A 19712-nucleotide genomic window follows, 5' to 3' on the forward strand; every position below is an offset into this window, starting at 1 on the left:
CATCCACAAAACATTAACAACATTGTATGTAAAATATAAATATATAATTTAACCCCCTAACAAAAATAAACTATGTAAAAAATCCCGCAACAACACCTGACCCACCCCTCTCCCTAACTCCAACCAATGTCCGGATTGAAAAAGTCCAACAAATTAAATGCCCAATTGTCCAAATAAAGTGAAAATTCCAACGCCCGATCCCCCCCCACCAAAAGAAGCAATAAACAAGCATTTGCAATGCAATAGGTCTCACATTTACACAAGTTTGAGTTATTGCCATTGTAAATGACAATACCTTTTATTTATGTTTTGGTTTTTAAAACATAAATAAATAAAAGGCATTGTCATTTATAATGGCAATAGCTCAAACTTGCGTAATGCGAGACCTATTGCATTGCAAATGCTTGTTATATACTTTAGAGCGAAGGTTTGAAAAGATGAAACCTGAGCATATGGCTAATTAGAAACATGACAGATTGAGCAAAGGTAATGAAAACCGCTAATTGGAAATGTGCTACTGGGTGAGCACATGACTTTGGAAGCATGTGATGAGAATAACTGTAAAGTGTTTGAAGCGCCTTCGTAAGTGTTGCATTGCATTATCAAAGCAACTTTAACACCCAGACAGGCATTTGGCATCTTACAATTTTCGTGTTATTTTAGTAGTAATGTTTACAATCACCTGACAGCAGTTATCAGTGTTCCTTTTTTATAATCCTCTTTATTTAAATCCTGTTGGCAACTTTCCATTAGTTGAAAGAGTACTGAAACCTTTGGAAATGTCACACAAAACAGAAAAAAGGTCAAAAGCGCACTGTGCCTCTCCGAGGTTGTCACATTTAATGAATCATCATATAACCTATGCTGAGGAGGAGGTTTTGAAATACCTAATGAGATGAGCAAATAGATTCGCTGTTAAAATAATGTGGAGTTGACTGATGTTTAGTGCGATTATACACTAACAAGAAGATACTTGTAAACTGCTTAACATTTTGGGTTAACCACACGTCTGAAAAAGTGTATTAAACATTGTTTTCTGCCCATTGTTTTTGCAGGGAAGATAGGGTGGGAGGGAACTGACAGGGAATTGTACGGAGGGAGGAGGCCAAGGGTGAAAAATACACGGAGAGAGACCAGTGGAAAGGCAGTGACACACAGCACTACAGAAACAGGGGAGGGGAGAGGCGTGCCGCGTGGGAGAGGCTTGTGAAGCGTGAGGAGGACAAATAGGAAATAGAGAGCACCCTGGCATTAGGGAGGCAATGACAGACATCGAGGAGTGAGTTGGGGCAGGGAGAACACAGAAGGAAAGGGGCGGGGGAAGTGGGGGGGGTGGATAGGGGGAGATGGAAGCCTCGGCACCCCGCGAGCATAGGAAGTGTGGGCAGAGAGGAAGGGCTGGGGAGAGAAAGGGTACAGTGAGGTGAGAGGAAGGAGGGAGCAAGAGATTGGGAGGAAGGATGCTGAGCGAGGCGGTGATGGCAGAGGGAAGCCAAAAGGACTGAGAAGCAGAGTGGGGGCCAAGACATGCGCGAACATTAATTGAGAGGGGGAGGAGGAGGTGAGCCTGCTAGTGGTGTGCGCGCTGGGAGAGCAGTCTGTTCTTTTTCCGAAGCACATACTAGTGTTTGTGACGCGCCGAGATGTACAACGGCTAAAGGTCTCCTATGCAACGCATGCGTGCTGCATAGGCGAGACCTAAAAAGGGGCAATCAATAGGGTCTGTTCATCGACGGGCTCGCCTCTTCAGGACACAAATATGCTCCTCTAGGTGGGCCATGCGGCGCTTCAATGCGCGGCATTGCATCCACGGGGGGGAGCACTGCTAAATGAAGTGTGGCGGCGGGCGGCTGCCAGATGGTGGTGCTGTAACACTGGAGGGGGGTGGCTGGGGCCCTGGGCATTGGAGGAGGCTGTAGCTGCTGCCGCTGCCGCCTCCTCCTCCTCTGCCAGAACCACCAGCGGCCAGTATTCCATTTGTATGACCTCCAGCTTCCGGCACCGGGCCTTGGCTGCCAACTCCTCCCGGTCTGGTTTCCCTTTGGAAGGAGTAGCTATATCAAGAAGAAAAAACAAGACTATAGTAAAATATACTCTTAGCAAAGCAGTAAGAGAAATTCATTCTACACATAGTGATTAGTAGCACTAGCAAGCACAGTACATAACATTTGTGGTATGTATCTATCCTCCCACTTCCTTGGGCTCTAACATTTGTGGAAGTTTCAGGCATTCAACCACCCAAGCATCTGATTCCTATCAGCCACCTATGCCTGCATGCATCCCACGTATCCTTCTCTACCTGTCATACATATTAAATCTCGCCCGTCCTTCCTCCTTCCACCTTTCTTTCCCCTTTTGTTCAACCCATCCATCAAGGTCATCTGATCTGACTTTTAGTCTTCTCCATAAAACTTTCACAGCTGAGTTGAAGTCAGATGGAAGAGGCCATTGGTTACTCCATACTCCTGCTGCTAATGTTTTTGCTAATGCTAAGTAAAGGGTGTCTTCTTCAACCGTTCACAACAACTTCTTACTTAATAGGTCTCAACAGTGCAGTATACAGTACACCCTTGAAGTGAGTGTAATGTCAATAACTAAGGATTAGGAATATAACTTACCACCGCCCGCCGCTGCTGCTGGCTCAACCCCAGCAGCTCCTCCTGCAACTGCTGCATCTCCTCTCTCAGCAGCCACGTCACCTTCGCTGCTGGCCCCGGCACTGGTGGTCGGTAGTACGCCTAGAAAAAACATTACACATTTTTTAGATGCCATATACACCTACCCCCTTTTTTCACTAGCAAGATTGAAAAAAAAGTGAAAACAACAAAATATCATTCACTAGTACACATCAGGTAGTAGAGTAGAAACTAGTAGTGTTATATGGTCCCTAGGTTCATTCTAGTCTTTGCTTAGTTAGCCCGAGCCATGCAACCATTTTAGCTTTGTGTCTTTTATTTTTGTGCATGTTACCTCGCAGCTTGTTGTGTAAGACGCCGGCTTTGAGCTCACATGAGTTCATACATGCTACTGTCTGAGCGCTGTGTACAAGGTCGAAAAACAAGCTACTTTGTTATGGAGTTCTGGTGTTACTCCATATTGCTTATGGCATGACTGAGAAATGCTTGCAATATACTAATGCACACTATTTTACTCATAACGGAATATTGCCTTCTACGAACCAGAGCTTTGCAGAGCTTATGATGTAACCAGTACTAGGTTCTTCTAAGGTGAGGGGTCCCCAGAATTCGCTCAGAGATCTTCATTTATATTTTTATAAAAACTATATTCCTACCAAAGCAGGGGTGGTTCTTCCACCACTGTTCAGTTATCATGATTTTGCTTTTTGTCTTCTATGAACTTGTAGTTGTAAGTATAACTAAGTGTAACAATGTTTATTGTTTTAATCTTAGGCATTTTGCTATTGGTGCTGCATTATAGAACAACTTACAGAGCTTGTCAGTTGAAAATAAACCTTTTGAACTTATATAGACTTGATGGTATTTGGTGTGGACTTACACAAGTGAGTGAGCGAAAGGGTGTGCATTGCTTCCGCGACTGAGAGGTCGAGAGTGTTATGTTCTGGGTTGTCTACTCATTGGGTATCTTGGGGGGGTTCTGAAAGCGAATAGTAATGAGACACTATAACTAGTCGGTCAGGGGATTGTGGTGGGTTCTGTTTGAGGTGTGAAGAAGGTCCAACCTCTTATCTCCAACGTCCTATTTTCTTGTGCAAAGTTCTGTGTGTGAGGAATCCCTACAACAGTAATAGTATGTCCTATCCTATCAAAAATAGTAAAATCTGGTTGGGCATTTTGTTGGTGGGAATTGACAAAAAGCCTCAAGATTAAGAAGACTAGAAGTAGTAGAAGAGGACAACCCAAAGGACTAGACTCAATGGCTAGTGGTTTTGGTAAATCTGAGTTTTATTTAAAACCTTTTAAATAAAGAGTGGCCAACTGGGCAAGCTTAGCTACAGACAGACTAATAGTAGTAGTACAGAGAGTCATAGCAGAGGTAGTTAGAGGCAGGGATAACAAGAATTTAGAAACAGATAGTCTAGATCGAAAAAGAATTTGTAAAAAATAGAATTAGTTAACTGAAATAATAATTCGGAAAAAATAAGGTGCAGGCAAAGTTAGAGAAATATAATTATTAATTTTAACCACTGGAGGACTTACTGGGGCCAGCAGCAGATCCCTCGGTAGAGGAATGGTCCTTGCCCTGGGAGGCATGTTGGTCTGGTTCCGCCGACTCGGACTCCGTCTCCTTGCCCCTGGGTACTGATCATGTAAGATTTAATAAAGAAAGAGACAAACATTAATGTTTGGTGTTAAACAAATAAAATAATTTAAAATGCGCTCAAAAAACATTTTTGTGAACAACAATTGCATTAAAATTGACCCTTTCTAATCTGATCGACTAGTAGTATTGCGAGATTCACAGACCGTCTAGTAAGCCTAAGTACCATCTGACCTAGCCCACCTACTCCAGACGGGCCAATTGTTAACTAAGTCTGCATTTCCATTTATTTTAGTCCTCTAAAATGCATAGATGGAGGACACATGCATACATTTTTTGGCCTTTGTCAAGGCCAGGTCACCCCTCCTGCCAGCCGCTGCTCCAGCTGCCTGCCAGTTCCAGTGCCCGCTCGCCTGCCAGCACCCTCTGCGACCCAGCCGCCGCTGGGCCGCCCGGACCACCCCTCCCGCCTCCCACACCTCCCGCGACCTCCTCCAGCACTAGAGCGACCCAGCCGCCGCTGGGCCGCCTGGATCTCACCTCCTGCCGCCTCGCCTGTCTCGCCTGCCCCCGGGCTGAGGCCGCCGCCCAAAGCTCCCGCAGCTGACTCCCTGCGGCCCCGCCCACCTCCATCCCATTCGCCGAACCCGCCACCCAGCTGACCCGCCCTCCCAGGCTCCTCACTTATGACGCCCCCTCAGCGACCGCGCAGCGGACGCGCGCAGCGGGAGCACCGATTGAGCGCCGAAGGTGCGCCAAAGGTAAGCCCGTCTGCGCCCGTCCGCGCCTGGACCGCGCCCAGCGCAAGACCCCCTGGCCCCCGCAGATGCCCGCCCTCCCGCCGGACCTACAACGCCGCCACCCTCAACGCACTCAACACCGGCTGAATCCCGGGATGCTACCGAGCCACCCCGAGACGCACCCACGGACCCTTCAGCTGCCACGCCTGCAAGTTCACCTGCATCCGGACCTGCCCTGCACCAGCACCCGCCAAGCCGAACACCAGCAGCAACCACCTCAAGTGCATCCTGCTCAACACCCGCTCCGTCCACAGACACGCCATCGAACTCTGGAACCTTCTCGACACCACAGCTCCTGACGTTGCCTTCCTCACGGAAACCTGGATGAACGCCTCCTCAGCGCCCGACATCGCCATCGCTATCCCAGAGGGATACAAGATCATCCGGAGGGACCGCGCCAACCAGACCAGAGGAGGAGGCATCGCCATCATCCACAGGAACACCATCCGCATCACGACCAACACCGACGACACCCTGACAACCGCCGAACACCTACACTTCCAGATCCACACCGACCCCAAGACCACCCTCAGAGGCACCCTGATCTACCGACCACCGGGACCACGCACACCATTCAGCGAAGACATCGCAGACTTCATCAGCCCGCACGCCCTCCCCTCCGCTGACTACATCCTCCTCGGGGACCTCAACTTCCACCTGGAGAACAACAACGACCGCAACACCACCACCCTGCTTGACAACCTCGCCAACCTCGGACTCAAGCAGCTGGTGTCCACCCCCACCCACCTCGCCGGACACACACTCAACGCCGTCTTCTCATCCAGCAAAGACATCGCCTTCAGCCACGCCACTGGACGGACCACAGCTGCGTCCACTTCAGCTTCAAAAAGAACACGACCCACCACCACCAGCAACAGGTCGCTCGAAGAAGCTGGAACAAGATCACAGCCGACCAGCTCGCCGCTTCCCTGAGCCAGCACCCTCCCGCCAGCTCAGCGAACCCCAGCCAGGCTGCCGACAACCTCACGAAGTGGATCAACAACTGCGCGGATGAACTCGCCCCACTGAGGACCCCGCCCAGCAGACCCGGCAGCAAGAAGGCCCCATGGTTCACCGACGAACTCAAGAGCTCCAAGAAGAACTGCCGAGCCCTCGAGAAAGCCTGGAGAAGGGAGCCAACACCGGACAACATGACCACCCTCAAGCTCGCCACCCGGAAGCACCATCAACTGATCCACGCCACCAAGAAAACAGCATTCAAGGACCGGCTGGACAACAACGCACACAACTGCAAGGAACTCTTCAACATCGTGAAAGAGCTCTCCAACCCCAACGCCGGAAACAACGACATCACCCCATCGCAAGACCTCTGCAACTCCCTCGCCTCCTACTTCCACAACAAGATCGCTGACATACACAACAGCTTCAGCACACACACAACGCTCCCCACGACCGCACCAACGCCTCCCACCACCACCCTCAGCGCCTGGACCCCGATCAACACAGAAGACACCATCCGCACTATGAACTCTATCCACTCCGGATCTCCGACCGACCCCTGCCCTCACCACGTCTTCAACAAGGCCGACGCTGTCATCGCACCCCACCTGCGGGACATCATCAACACCTCCTTCGACACCGCCACCTTCCCTGAGAGCTGGAAGCACGCCGAACTCAGCGCTCTACTAAAGAAACCAACATCGGACCCCACCGAACTCAAGAATTACCGCCCCATCTCGCTCCTCCCGTTTCCAGCCAAAGTCATCGAGAAGACCGTCAACAAACAGCTGGCCGCCTTCCTCGAGACGAATGGATCCCTCGACCCCTCACAGTCTGGCTTCCGAGCCAACCACAGCACCGAGACCGCCCTCATCGCTGCCACCGATGACATCCGAGCCCTGCTGGACAACGGAGAAACAGCGGCCCTCATCCTCCTAGACCTCTCCGCGGCATTCGACACTGTCTGCCACCGCACCCTAGTGCAGCACCTCAGCAACGTCGGAGTCCAGGAGAAGGCACTGGAATGGATCATCTCCTTCCTCGACAGAAGAACACAGAGAGTCCGCCTACCACCGTACAAGTCAGAGGCCACCGAAGTCATCTGCGGCGTCCCTCAAGGATCCTCGCTCAGCCCCACCCTCTTCAACGTCTACATGAGCCCCCTCGCGGCCATCGCACGCCAACACAACCTCAACATCATCTCCTACGCTGACGACACCCAGCTGATCCTCTCACGAAGGGATGAAAGACGTAGCCGAGTGGATGACGACCAGCCACCTGAAACTGAACTCTGACAAGACGGAAGTCCTCATCCTGGGCTCCTCGCCCTCCGCCTGGGACAACTCCTGGTGGCCCCCCGCCCTGGGCACCGCACCCAAACCGACAGACCACGCACGCAACCTAGGCTTCATCCTGGACTCCTCCCTCTCCATGACCAGACAAGTCAACGCCGTCTCCTCGTCGTGCTTCAACATCCTGCGCATGCTACGGAAGATCTTCCGGTGGATCCCCACCGAGACCAGGAAGACGGTCACCCAGGCCCTCGTGACCAGCCGTCTGGACTACGGCAACGCCCTCTACGCAGGAACCACCGCCAAGCTCCAGAAGAGACTCCAGCGGATCCAGAACGCCTCAGCCAGACTCATCCTCGACATCCCCCGACGCAGCCACATCTCCGGACACCTGAGAGACCTGCACTGGCTCCCCGTCAACAAGAGAATCACCTTCCGCCTCCTCACCCACGCACAAAAAGCCCTACACGACCAAGGCCCGAGCTACCTCAACAACCGCCTCAACTTCTACGCTCCCAAACGCCATCTCCGATCAACCAGCCACGCCCTCGCCGCCGTCCCCCGCACCCGAAGAGCGACAACAGGAGGAAGGTCCTTCTCCTACCTGGCCGCCAAGACCTGGAACTCCCTCCCGACCGACCTGCGCCTGACCCAAGACCACCTCTCCTTCAGGAAGAAGCTCAAGACCTGGCTGTTCGAGCAGCAGCGCCCCCCCCCCCCCCCCCATGCGCCTTGAGACCCTCCGGGTGAGTAGTGCGCTTTATAAATGTCTTTGATTGATTGATTGATTTTTGCATACACCAAATTGTTGGCTGGTTGCTGCTGATGTTCTGCTAGTGATGATAAGCCTATTAAAACTAACTAAACAAACTACAAAAGGTTTTACTAAGGACTGGGGTAAGCAGCACTCAGCAGCACGTGACGTGACAGAGGATGCGTCACGCAGACCACTTAAAAATTACCAACTAATACTAATAAGTAACTAAACCTATCAATCCACCACTATCTCTTCTTAGTGGCAGGAGGACGAAGAAAGGACTAGAGTCTCTCTAGCATTACCTAACTTAAGTTCTCTAAAGTAAACTCTTACATAATCAGGCCAAGCGAGCGCAAAGTTGCAAACAAGTAAGATTAGTAGCGCTGAGCACCTGTGTCATAAAAATCACAAAAGATTTTTAAACATAATTTACCTGCAATGTAAGCAGCAGCATTCTTGCCGGTCGGAAAAAAATATATATTTGCAATATATAACATAGAGCAGAAGAACACAAAGTAGTCATATTAAATAGATACACATCAAGCCCCGGGACCTCCACTCCGAGCAGGTCCTGCTCCCGGTCCAGAATATCAGACCACCGGTGTCTGAGCTGGTTATTGGTGCACCGAACACAAGAGCAGGGAAACACTGCCCGGCGCACCTTTCCCCACCACTACCGACGCTCCCGGAGCTCGTACCTGGACCCAGGCCTGTCGCCTGCTGCTAGGGTTAAGGGGAGGTGGCGCTGCTAAAAAAAAAATAGTGCGGCCACCTCTGCCTCACCAAGTAAGGCCCGTGGTTGCACTTTGTGTTGGTGCCGCCTTCCGCAAGGAAGGCAGTCGCAGCTCTGGCTACGGCTTCGAACCCTGTGTCCCTTTGCCATGGTTCTGGGTTGGCGGGGGCGGAAAAGAAAAGGTAGGAATAAAAAAAGTGAGTAAGTAAGTAAAAGAAATGAAAAAAGCAGGCAATAGAAAAAGAGTGAAAAAGTAGTAAAAACACACAAAAAGAAGAACAAAACTCTAAATATAGAATCAGGAAAATAGAGAGATAGATAATAAATAAAACAGATCCCAAAAAAGTTTCCAGAAACAAAGGATTGAAAAGATAGAGGGTGGATTGAAAATCAGGCCCAGAACCATAGCAATAGAGTGAAAAACAAGATGGTCGTGCCCATTGCGACCGCATGGGCAAATTTGCGATATATTTCCCCCCGAGCACGCAAAAAGCAACGTGAACACGCAATACACGTTCCCGAACAGGAAATACTTATCGCGAACGGGCAGGAGCATGCAATATGGCACGAGCATGCAATACGCGACCCGGAACAGGAAATAACCATTGCGAATGGGCAGGACAAGTGAAAAACAAGATGGGCGCGCCCATTAGCGACTGCATGGGCAAGTTAGCGATATATTTTCCTGCGAAAAAAAACATTGCGAACGGGCAGGACAAGCAACTCCACGCCTTCGCTGAGTGTCTGTGTGCTCGCGGAGATTTCTTACAATTTGCCTGAGATTTCCGTAATGCGACTACGCAAATTCCGCCCACCCCTACTTTTAATCTCTTCTGGCTGTCGAGCAAAGGATCATACTTTGTCTATGTAGACACCTAGGTACTTGTAGGCTCCTGATGAATCTATTTGTGTGCCGCCCAGATGCTAGCGTCCCACTTCCTTCCTTTTGCTGTTAATTGACATAGTCCTAGTTTTCTTTAGGTTAATTGACAGATTGTTTTCTTCAGCATAATCCTGCATTCTGTTGAGAAGATGTTACAAGCCAACTACGGTGTGGCTGAGCAAAATTACGTTGTAGGCGTAAAGGAGATTGGACAGAATAGTGGCCCCCATCCTGGGTGAGTGAGAATTGCTGGTGTGAGTAACTGTGGTAGATCTGCCATGAATACATTAAATAACATAGGTGCCACCACGCAGCCCTGTTTAAGGCCCTTTGTTGTTTTTACTATTCCTGTCAGATGCGTCCCTGTACCTAGTAACGCCTGTACCCAGGTATCTGTATGTAGGAGCGTAAGCATTTTTAAAAGGGCATTTGGGATACCCCAGCTGGTTAGCTTTGCCCACAGTCTAGACCTGTCCACGTTATCGAAGGCGGCACTAAAATCGATAAAACAAAAGTGCAGCTGCATTTTCTTCAAGACTGCTGCGTCTATAAGCAGAGATAATGTCAAGATGTTCATTGTTGTGCCTGTTTTCTTGCGGAAGCCTGTCTGGTTTAATGGAATTATGTCATTGTTGTCTGCCCAAGCTGTAAGCTCTTCCATCAGCGTACCCGCAAAATATTAGGCCTTGTTATGGATTTGTGCCACTAACCGATAATTACCAGGTGAAGCCTTGTCCTCACTATAGTGGATGAGACCAATCGTGGAGCTTTTCCATGAATCAGGGATGACACCCCGTAGTCTCACTTCCAAAAATATGGGTGAAGTCTTGTTGCCCATTCTGCAGCCCTCTGTTTGAACAGAGCGGGTGGGATTCCATTTGGGTCCGGCGCCCCTTTCTTTCTTCCCTTTGTGATCTGCTGCTTGATTAGTAGATGCTCTGCGGCGTCTGTCATTTCCTCCAGGAGTTGATTTAAGTCTGAGGATTTGTGTGGAACTCTTTCGTTTGTTTGATTAACCGCGTAACTGTCAGTCAGAGCTGCCCCGTTTTGGTCCAAGTGTGAGGAGCCCACTGTTTGGTAGTTGAAGTAGGTATTTAGGTTTCCTCTAATATGTGTGATGAGGGTTGATGATTGTATTTACCGTTTTCCAGAAACGTGCTCTATCGTTTTGTTTTATGTTATGGAGGAGTTTAACCCAAATATCGTCTTCGAGGTTATTTTTTATGCCCCATTTCAACTTATTTAGGTTAGTTCTTTGCTGTCGTAGAGAGGAGAGAAGCAAGAAGTTCCCAGGATCATGACGCAAGGATCTTATCAAACCATTTATAGTTCTTTTGAGGTTTTTGATTTGCGCGTCTTGTGCTGTAGTTAGTCTTTGCGCTTGCTCGAGTAGCAGAGGGTGCTTCATTTTTATTTGCGACGCAAATAGTTCTCAGAGAATCGTTGTAAAACATTCCCAGATTTGTATGTAATCCGTATTGATCGGTATGAGAGTATAAGATTCAATGCCGAATCTGACAAGGACTCGATGTTATCTGCCGTAAATTTAATTCTCTTATAGTCTATGTGTAGTTGGAGCCCCAGAATGGGGTCGACTGCATGCCAGAATGAGCTATTGCAGCTAAAGATATTTCTTGTGGGCGATGATCGCTGTCCTCCTTGTCCCCCATTCTAAAGCCAGTTATGTATGAGAACAGCGAGAGACCGGCAAAGGTGTAATCCAAAATCGAGGAGGTTGTTGCAGTATAGTAACTGGCTAATAGAGGAATATCACCTGCAAATCTTCAATTGAGGGCCCTGAGGTTAGTGCTCTAAATCTTCGGAAAGACCTCGGTTTATCTTGTTGGTTTTCCCGTGGATGAAGTCGCCTTTTGTTGGTATATTGCAATTTGAAGATTGAAGTCTTGCTTCGTTTTCATTTGACAATCCCAGTAAGTATTGATTCAGGTCCCCCGACAGAATAATGTTTGGTGATTCAGTACCGCCTATGTAGGTAATTATTTGGCTAAATAGCTTCGCCGAATCGGTTACTAAATGTATTGGGTGGATATATGCGTTAATGATCATTACTTCATTTTGTGCCCCCGCCAAGGAGAAAGTGGATTTAATTGATAAAGCAACCTCTGTTCCGGGGCCGCCTACAACTGCTGTAGATATGGTAGTTGTCGATATATAGGTTGCCAGCCCACCTGAGCAATGACCAGTATTCTCACCTTTTGTAGCTGGTACGGCAAAGCAATGGAACCCATGTATATGTAATGGTTCTGTCAGCCATGTTTCCTGCAACAGAATTATATCAAACATATTGAAGTATTGCAGGAAGTCTGGGTCAGAAGCTTTTGAAGCTAAGCCATTGATGTTCAACAGAGGCGAATCTCTGTTTCTTTTTGTGGACTGTTACCTATGTCTATTTGGCTGTGATGTCATTGAGTTGCTGGAAAAAGGGTTAAAGTTCTTGTAATTGGCTTAGCATACCGGAGGCTATCTCCAGGTACTGCTTCTTCCCGAAAGAACGTGTGGTCAGGACCCTGGAAGAGAGGCCTTTGTTGAGGAGAAGATCCCAGTGCCTCTCTAAGAATGGAGGTTGGGGACCTTGGGCGTTGATTGGAGCCGGGCCTTGGACTGATGTTTAGCAGAGGCGCTGGATAGGCTGGATTTTGGTAAGAAGTAACCTTGATTCCCCAAGCTTCAAAGGTGTGGTGCTCGCTTAATACTCTTTGAGCGATAGCAACTGTTTTCCACGAAGCCCGCGTTGCCTCAGGCATTGCTGGATTTTCGGGTGTACGAAACTCTATTGCAAGACGGTCAGTTGTATTCAGATCTGCTAGGTTGGGAATTACCCTTAATAGTTTCAAAATATGATTGCTATTCAGTATATCCTGGTGCCCCTTTGAAGTATACTCAGGTTTGAGCAATGTAAGGCTCGAGTTGATTGGCAATCTTTTCGAGGCCTGCACTTGGTTTGTGGTTTCTCCAGCATGCAATGCGAGGTCATGTTGGTTATTAAGTTGTACGTCCTCCGTCGGTTGCTGTAACTCAACCTCTTTAGGGGGCTGTAATTGGTTACAATGTTTGTTGTTCGCGTTAGTTCGCTGGGTCACCTCAGATCCTGCAAGGGGAAAGAGCCCTGAAGTAACTGATCTGGGGCCTTCCATATTTGTTTTCAGTTTCTTGGTGGTGCAGGTTTTTGAATATTGTAGTTTGTGCAGTTGTTTATTTGATCTTTATTGATGTGATGATTAGTGATGGTTTGCCAGGTTGTGTCCATTCTAGACACCCTATTTTCTTCTATTACAGGGTCGGTAATTATTTGAGATTCTCTTTGTCCATCAGGCCGAGTTGCATTGTTTAATGGCATTTGTAATACTGATAAGAGAGCTACACTTGGGTCAATGTTAGCACTTCCTCTATGGAAAGCCATCATTGCCTGTGACGAGTTCCCGCATACTATATCGGCTACAGGCCTTTCGATGTTAGAAAGGCCGGGAGGTGCTACTGTATTTTGAGGGATACTAGTTTGAGCTGGAGCTGTATTGCTGTATTTTACTTGCCCCACTCTTTGGGGTCAGTCTCTAATTTGGAGCACTGTTTGCTGAAGATTTAGTAGGTAGCTGCTTGATTAAGAAGAAGTCATTTTTGATTCAGTCCCTTCCTTTTCTGCAGGCGGCTTTGTTTGGCATTAACCTGGGTAATGTCTGGGTCAGCTTGAACTTTCTTGAAACATTCTCTATGCGTGGAGATCCCTCTTTTTGCTGATTGTGATAGTCACTGCCTTTAATGTTCTGATTAGTTGAATTACCCGATCCTCCTTCCTTGCTTCCAAGAGCTGAGGGTTCAAAGGTCGGGCTGCCAGATGGGGAGCGAACAGGGATGGATGATGATGTATTCTTCAACTCATTGAGCACCATGGTAAGCATTGATGGAAGGGTCGCTAGTTTGTCCACAATTTGACTGCAGCCGCATCGGAGGTATGCCTCCTTCTGTGCTCTTCTGATTAGACCGTTGAGATCCCCCAGCTTTTCATCTATGCCTGCTGTGAACACAGCCAGAGTATTTAATAGAGAGAGCTGTATGTCCATCTTGTCAGACTGGTATTGTAGTGCCTCCACCGACAGTTGCATGTTGTTTAAGATGGAGGCCCAGGCACTTCCATCTTGTGTTATTGACCCATCTTGTGCTTTAGCTCCCCTTTGTCCTTTAGGGCCTGCCTGTCAGGGTTGGAGTCATCTTGCTGGGGATATGCTCATATGACATTCTGGAGAGTAGGCTGCTAGCATGTCCTCCCATTCTTGAGTGCTCTGATAGTATAAAGCCGCCCTTCCTTCTTCCTGCTTGGAATCGTTAGTGTTAGTGTTAGCTGTAGGAGGCAGCATGTTGACACTAGTATGGCTAAGATCCAAAGTGACAGTGTCAGTAAAGTTGGCGGTGGTAGTTGGATACAGGCTACATGTACATTTTCCATGAGGTGCCGGTGGAGAATGCGACCTGCTTGTCTCTTCCACTGAAGGGCTTGGGGTAGCTGTCAGCAATTGGTTATTCTGATTGCTCTTTTCCGTAGGCGTCAACAGGCACGTTCCTGTTAGAACTGTTGTAGCATGCACTTGCTGACATTCCCCTTCTGCTGGGGGCGGGGTCGTTGCTATTACTCAACTAGCTGAACTGTCTGAAGCCTGGTCTGCCGATGGCTGAGTTAGCTTGTTCCCTAGGTGACCCTTTAAAGGCTCCATTAAGTGTGCGGCGGTCGCCAGGGATCCGATGTTTTGGTCCGGACGACTGGTGGCCGGTGTGGGCGCTGCTGTTGTGCTGAGTAAGGTGGAAGATGACACTTTGAGTTAAATTGCTGTTGAAATGAATTAAATGAAATAAGTCTTATATTGCGCTACTAAGCCCGAAGGGATCAAGGCGCCTAACATAAAAGAAATCAGAATGACCAGATAACCAGCACTACGGGTACGCCTTTGAGAATAGCCACGTTTTCAGAGCTTTCCGAAAGTTCAGGACCGACGGTTGGGATTTAATTTCTATGGGCAGGCTGTTCCACAACCTGGGGGCTACCGTTGAAAACGCCTTCCCGCCCCATTTACTTCTTCGAACACGAGGCACCACCAACAAGCTCTTCGTTGAGGAGCGGAGGACTCTATCCGGTGCATATGGGCGCAACAGTTTCCTCACGCCATCAGCCCCTTTGCCAGTAAGCGCCCCATAGGTCAAACAAAGAGTCTTAAAAATAATCTGGACTCAATAGGAAGCCAGTGCAAGCTTTTCCTGGCAGCCGTGGCAGAGGAGAGTCTAGGAGCATCCAGTACAAATTTGGCCGCCGCATTCTGAACAGTCTGAAGGCGCTGCACCAGACCTTTATTAGCGTCGGCGTACAGGGCGTTGCAATAATCAAGTCGCGAAGCAACAAGTGCAACGACGACCTGCTTGCGAGCCTGAGGGGACAAATAATATTTAATTTTCTGAAGAATTTTAATGATGCCCCAGCAAGTAGCGACTGTTCTATTAACCTGCTGTGCCATTGAGAGAGCTGGGTCGATCATCACTCCCAGATTCTTCACAGAATCTGTTGGTGTGGGGCAGACTCCCAGCAAGGGGGGCCACCATTCGGCCGTCCAGATGTTTGTATTTCCGCCAAAGACCAGAATCTCGGTCTTCTCCCCATTCAGTTTAAGTGAATTGTGAATCATCCACTTAGAAACCGCCTCCATACAGTTTCTAAAATTACGAATGGGAGCGTTCACCGAGTGAGAAAGGGACACCAGGATCTGGGTATCATCGGCATAGGAGACTACCTCCATCCCAAACGATCTCACAAGCCTGGCAAGTGGGGCCACATAGATGTTAAACAGGGTCAGACTTAATGCCGACCCTTGTGGAACCCCACATTGCACAGGTGTGGGAGGAGATAGATATTCTCCCAGCTTGACCCTCTGCTCCCTCTGATCCAGGAAAGAAGCTAATAAACTCAGGGTCGCGCCCTCTACCCCTATCTCCCTCAGCCGAGATGTAAGAACCGAGGGGGACAGGGTATCGAAGGCCGCTGTCAGGTCTACAAGGATCAGCAGGGAGGTATGGCCCTGGTCGACCTCAGTGCGGATGTTATCAAGCACTATCGTAAGGGCCGACTCTGTGCTATGTCCTCTCCTGAAACCGTGTTGGGACTGATCTAGAGGACCCGAGGAATCCAAAAACGCAGCCAAATGCTGGTTTAGATGGGTCTCCAGCATCTTTGCAGGTGCAGGGAGCAAAGAAATGTGGCACAAGTTTTTAAGTACCCCAGGGTCTAATGTGGGCTTCTTAAGGAGGGGCTTGACTACTGCACTCTTCCATTGGGAAGGGAAGATACCATCCTTCATTGCTCTGTTCATGATGTCCAGAAGCAGAGGCAGCAAGGTATCTCTGCAGTCCTTGAGAACTTTGAGAGGACAAGGGTCTAAAGGAGACCCTGACCTCATCTTGCTTAAAAGCAAGTCAAGTTCCTGCGGAGAGAGCGGTGGAAATGGAGACAGACTCATTGTGGTAGTCGGGGCATCAACTTCGGGAGGGAGGAGGGTTGGGTTGTTAGAGAACGTGTTGGTATGATCCGCTATGGGAGATATACTTGGCTCACTGACTTGAGTATGTATTAGAGTTGTGGTTAACTGTCGCGAGTGAAGAGTTTGAACTGGTTGAAGTGGGGACTGAAGACCTTTAAGTGCCACATTGCTAGAGTAGAGAGCAGCACCGATGTCTTTTAGGAAGTAAGATTTTGTATACATTTTAGGCTGGGTTGGAGAGACCTTGAAGTTAGAGAAGGCTCCCCTTCTTGGTGGGGCACTGTCCATTAAGTCAACCTCTGTCGAATTGAGGGAAGTTTGGGTGCATAGGTGTCTTTTGGTGTCGTGTTTCGTCGTTGACTCCAATGGAGTGCTGCAGGCGCCCAGAGGAAAAGTGTCCGGGGAGATCCAAGGGTGGATAGGAGATCTGAAGAACCTGAAAGAAGAGGGGACAGAGTCTAGGTCACTAGCCAGTGACCAGGATGGGGACAGTAAGATGCCAGCCTATGTCCGGTGCTTTCAAGTGAAATAGGTGAAGCTTGACTCTTCAGCCACGAGAACCAGGAGGCATCGACGATGACCAGGAACTGGATTTGAGCTGTCCCACAAAGGATGTCGAGTGCAGCAGTGTCAGAATCCGGATTGGACCCAACAGCCTTGGCAACAGCACCCCATGCAAGAAAACAAGATTGGCTTTGGTGCGGACCAGCAAGGTCTGAGGGACTCACCCTTTGGAGGGGAGTCAGGGAGCAACCAGGAAGGCCCAAAAACAAAGGATTGTTCTTCGTGGGGACCCACTAGCCAACGGCCTAGAGATCGCAAAGGAGCCTTGAGCTGCAGTGAAGAAAGGGGACTCACAGGACACTCATGGAGTGCTGGCCTCTCAGCTTCGGTGCAAAAGGTGCTCGGAGCAAGGGCAACAAATAGCCTGATGCACAACTTCGGGAAACTTCGGGAAATAGGTGCAGTTGCAAACTTGCAGGATGTCCAGGAGTTCCGTTCCCACGTCTCTCGTGTCAGCTACAGGTCTCAGCTCCCCTGGGGACTCATGTCAGCCTCGGAGATGTCTGGAAGTCTGTGTCCTGTGTCACAGATTCTTTGGGATCCGGCGGGAGCCTCGAAAATGCAGACCGGCAAGATGCTCTTAGGTGCCTGTTTGAACAGGAGGGTCACTCCTTGACCCCAAGGGAGATTTCTTCTGTCTTCTAGTCGATATGGAATTTCAAAGGTCCAAGATTTTGTCTTCAGAGTTCCGTCCAGGGTAATCTAAAGTCCTAGGGACTGGCTTTCTATACTTATACTAAGTTTAGGGGATGGACTAACTCTAAGGTCCCACCTATGGGAGGACCTGGGGAGGGGGTGGTTACACCCCTCCCCTTTGTACAGTTGCACGCCAGAGCTGGGGCTGAGTGCCCCAGCAACCGATTTGAACAGGGAAATGCATGGAGCACCTTGTGTGCCCCAGACAGTGTCTCAAAAGCATTCACTGAATGCAACCCACCCTGCCCCAATACACTTAATCCTGTCTGGGGAGGTGCTGGCACCTCCCTGGACAGGAAACCTATTGTCCAGGCCTCCCCTGCTGGAGTTACGTCCACCAGCAGGAGGTCAGACTCGTGTCTGTGGCAGCAGCATCCATTTTGTGATTCTGAGGCTCTTTAAAACTTTAACCGGGTATACCAGCGTGTACATGTCTTCTCCCTCTAGAAGGGTGGAATGCTACCCCCACCGCCAGAACTGGCGGGGAGATAGTATTCCAAAGTGTTTGACACCAAACACAACATGTTTTGATAAAGCCAAACCAAAGTTAGCATTAACCGCGAGGATTATAATGCACTTAAGAGTATATGGTATGGCTATATCATAGAACAGCTATAAGGAAGGATTTCCGAAAGCTGCAGAGGGTCTCAGCTCATGCTAGGGCACCCTCTCACACAAAACCAAGCACTCTACCTTCAGGATTGTCAAGGCCTGCCATAGGAGTGACTTATAGGTTAATATGTGTCTATATGTATAGGTAGATATAGGTATACTATATCTAAGTAAGGGGTGTTTACACCACCTTACCCAGGCTGCAAGTGCAGACATGTGGTGCCATTTTGGAAGGCTTACTAGGGGTGGCATAATACATGCTTCAGCCCCCGGTAGGCCTCTGGGGTACCTATGCCCAATCTGGTATGTACCTAAAGTACATGGTATCAATTTAGAGAGAGAACAGCTAGGCGGTGGTCCTGAATAGCAGTCCCACATCCAGACTAAAGCTGAAAAACCAGTAAAACACAGCACAAAGTGGGGGTAACCATAGGAAGCAGACCCTATTCTCCTACACTTTTGCCTTTGTGAGAAATGGAAGTGCCGGTGAAAACTACCACCGAATGCCACTTCTGGATGCCGAGGCACAACGAGGCACTAACAAGGCAGGGACCGCTCCGATGCTCCTCTTCTCCTCTTCTCCTCAACTCGGCTACTGAGCTCAGCCTGCTTGCCTCTCGCAGCTCACCCCTCGCCTCTCACCTCCTGCTGTCTGCTGCTCTCTGAACGACTCTTCACTTGTTAGAAGGCTAATAGGTGGTCGTATAGAGACCTGGGTGTCCCTTAATGAGTCACTTCCTTCAATACTTAATTCAATGGCACTCATTTTAATGAACCCCAGAAGGATGAAAGATTTAGTGAACCCACCAGGATTTGGACCTGTGACCCTGAGTTCAAACACAGGCCCCTACAGTGGATGCATTAGCCAACTATGCCACTAGACCTATATCTGTGTTCTATACCGGGAGCTAATGCTTGTCATATTTCTAAAGCACAGAATGGTTACACATGCAGCACTCTGTAACTACCAAATAATAATTATCTGCAATGGCCAGTCAAAAAAGGAAGTACAGGTGAATATTGACTGTAAAATGCTGTTGCGATGCACTGTGTAAGGCTAATCCTGGGATGGCGTGGAGTGCTTAATTCTTTGTTTTTGCCTACCAACAGTCAACATGCCTGCTGCAAAGTGCTGCCACTTGCAGCTGGGTCATCATACCCTATTAAATCTCCCTTCTTCCTACCTGACTCCCTCAATGTCCTTATTGAAAATATCACGATCAAGGAGTTAACTTCTTCTCTGTCCTCGGTGTGTTCGTACATCTAGGTATGGTGGACGAGCTCTGGCCCCCTAACACTTTAGCAAGATTTCCTTGTTCGATGGGTCATGCACTGAGTTTTCAAGTTTTAAAAACATCTTAAGACCTGGTGGTTCTAATGGCTATTTCGCTATTTGTTTGTTGCTTCAGCGCTAGGATGCCCTTTAGAGAGCGATTCGCTGCGCTATATCAAGTATTCATTAACATAGCATAAGATTGAATATTGTTTTGCTGCTCTGGCTACCCATTACGCTTGATGGCGTGATTCTCTCCAACCATCCCACCTCCCTCTAGTGAGAGGAGGGGTGCTGCAGTGCTTAATTTGAGCAGGTGCTTTAAGGTGCTCAGCACCGGCACTTCTTTCACAGGGCCGGGGCTACA

The 19712-nt window shown here is 48.9% G+C and overlaps 1 protein-coding gene across 1 annotated transcript in view; it reads right to left on the bottom strand.

Annotated features, from left to right (window-relative positions):
• Positions 1 to 716: 716 nt before the first annotated feature.
• Positions 717 to 19712, bottom strand: part of LOC147708415 (uncharacterized) — a 44190-nt gene continuing 25194 nt past the window's right edge. Inside the window, exons 2-4 of the mRNA XM_086925341.1 lie at positions 4179 to 4280; positions 2619 to 2738; positions 717 to 2054 (exon numbers count right to left, since the gene is read on the bottom strand). Coding sequence (XP_086781467.1) covers positions 1789 to 2054; positions 2619 to 2738; positions 4179 to 4280 — 488 coding nt within the window. The 3' untranslated portion in view covers positions 717 to 1788. The remainder of the gene's footprint in view (positions 2055 to 2618; positions 2739 to 4178; positions 4281 to 19712) is intronic.

The sequence above is a fragment of the Lissotriton vulgaris genome, chromosome 6 (assembly GCF_964263255.1).
Source record: "Lissotriton vulgaris chromosome 6, aLisVul1.2, whole genome shotgun sequence".
Taxonomy (NCBI): domain Eukaryota; kingdom Metazoa; phylum Chordata; class Amphibia; order Caudata; family Salamandridae; genus Lissotriton; species Lissotriton vulgaris.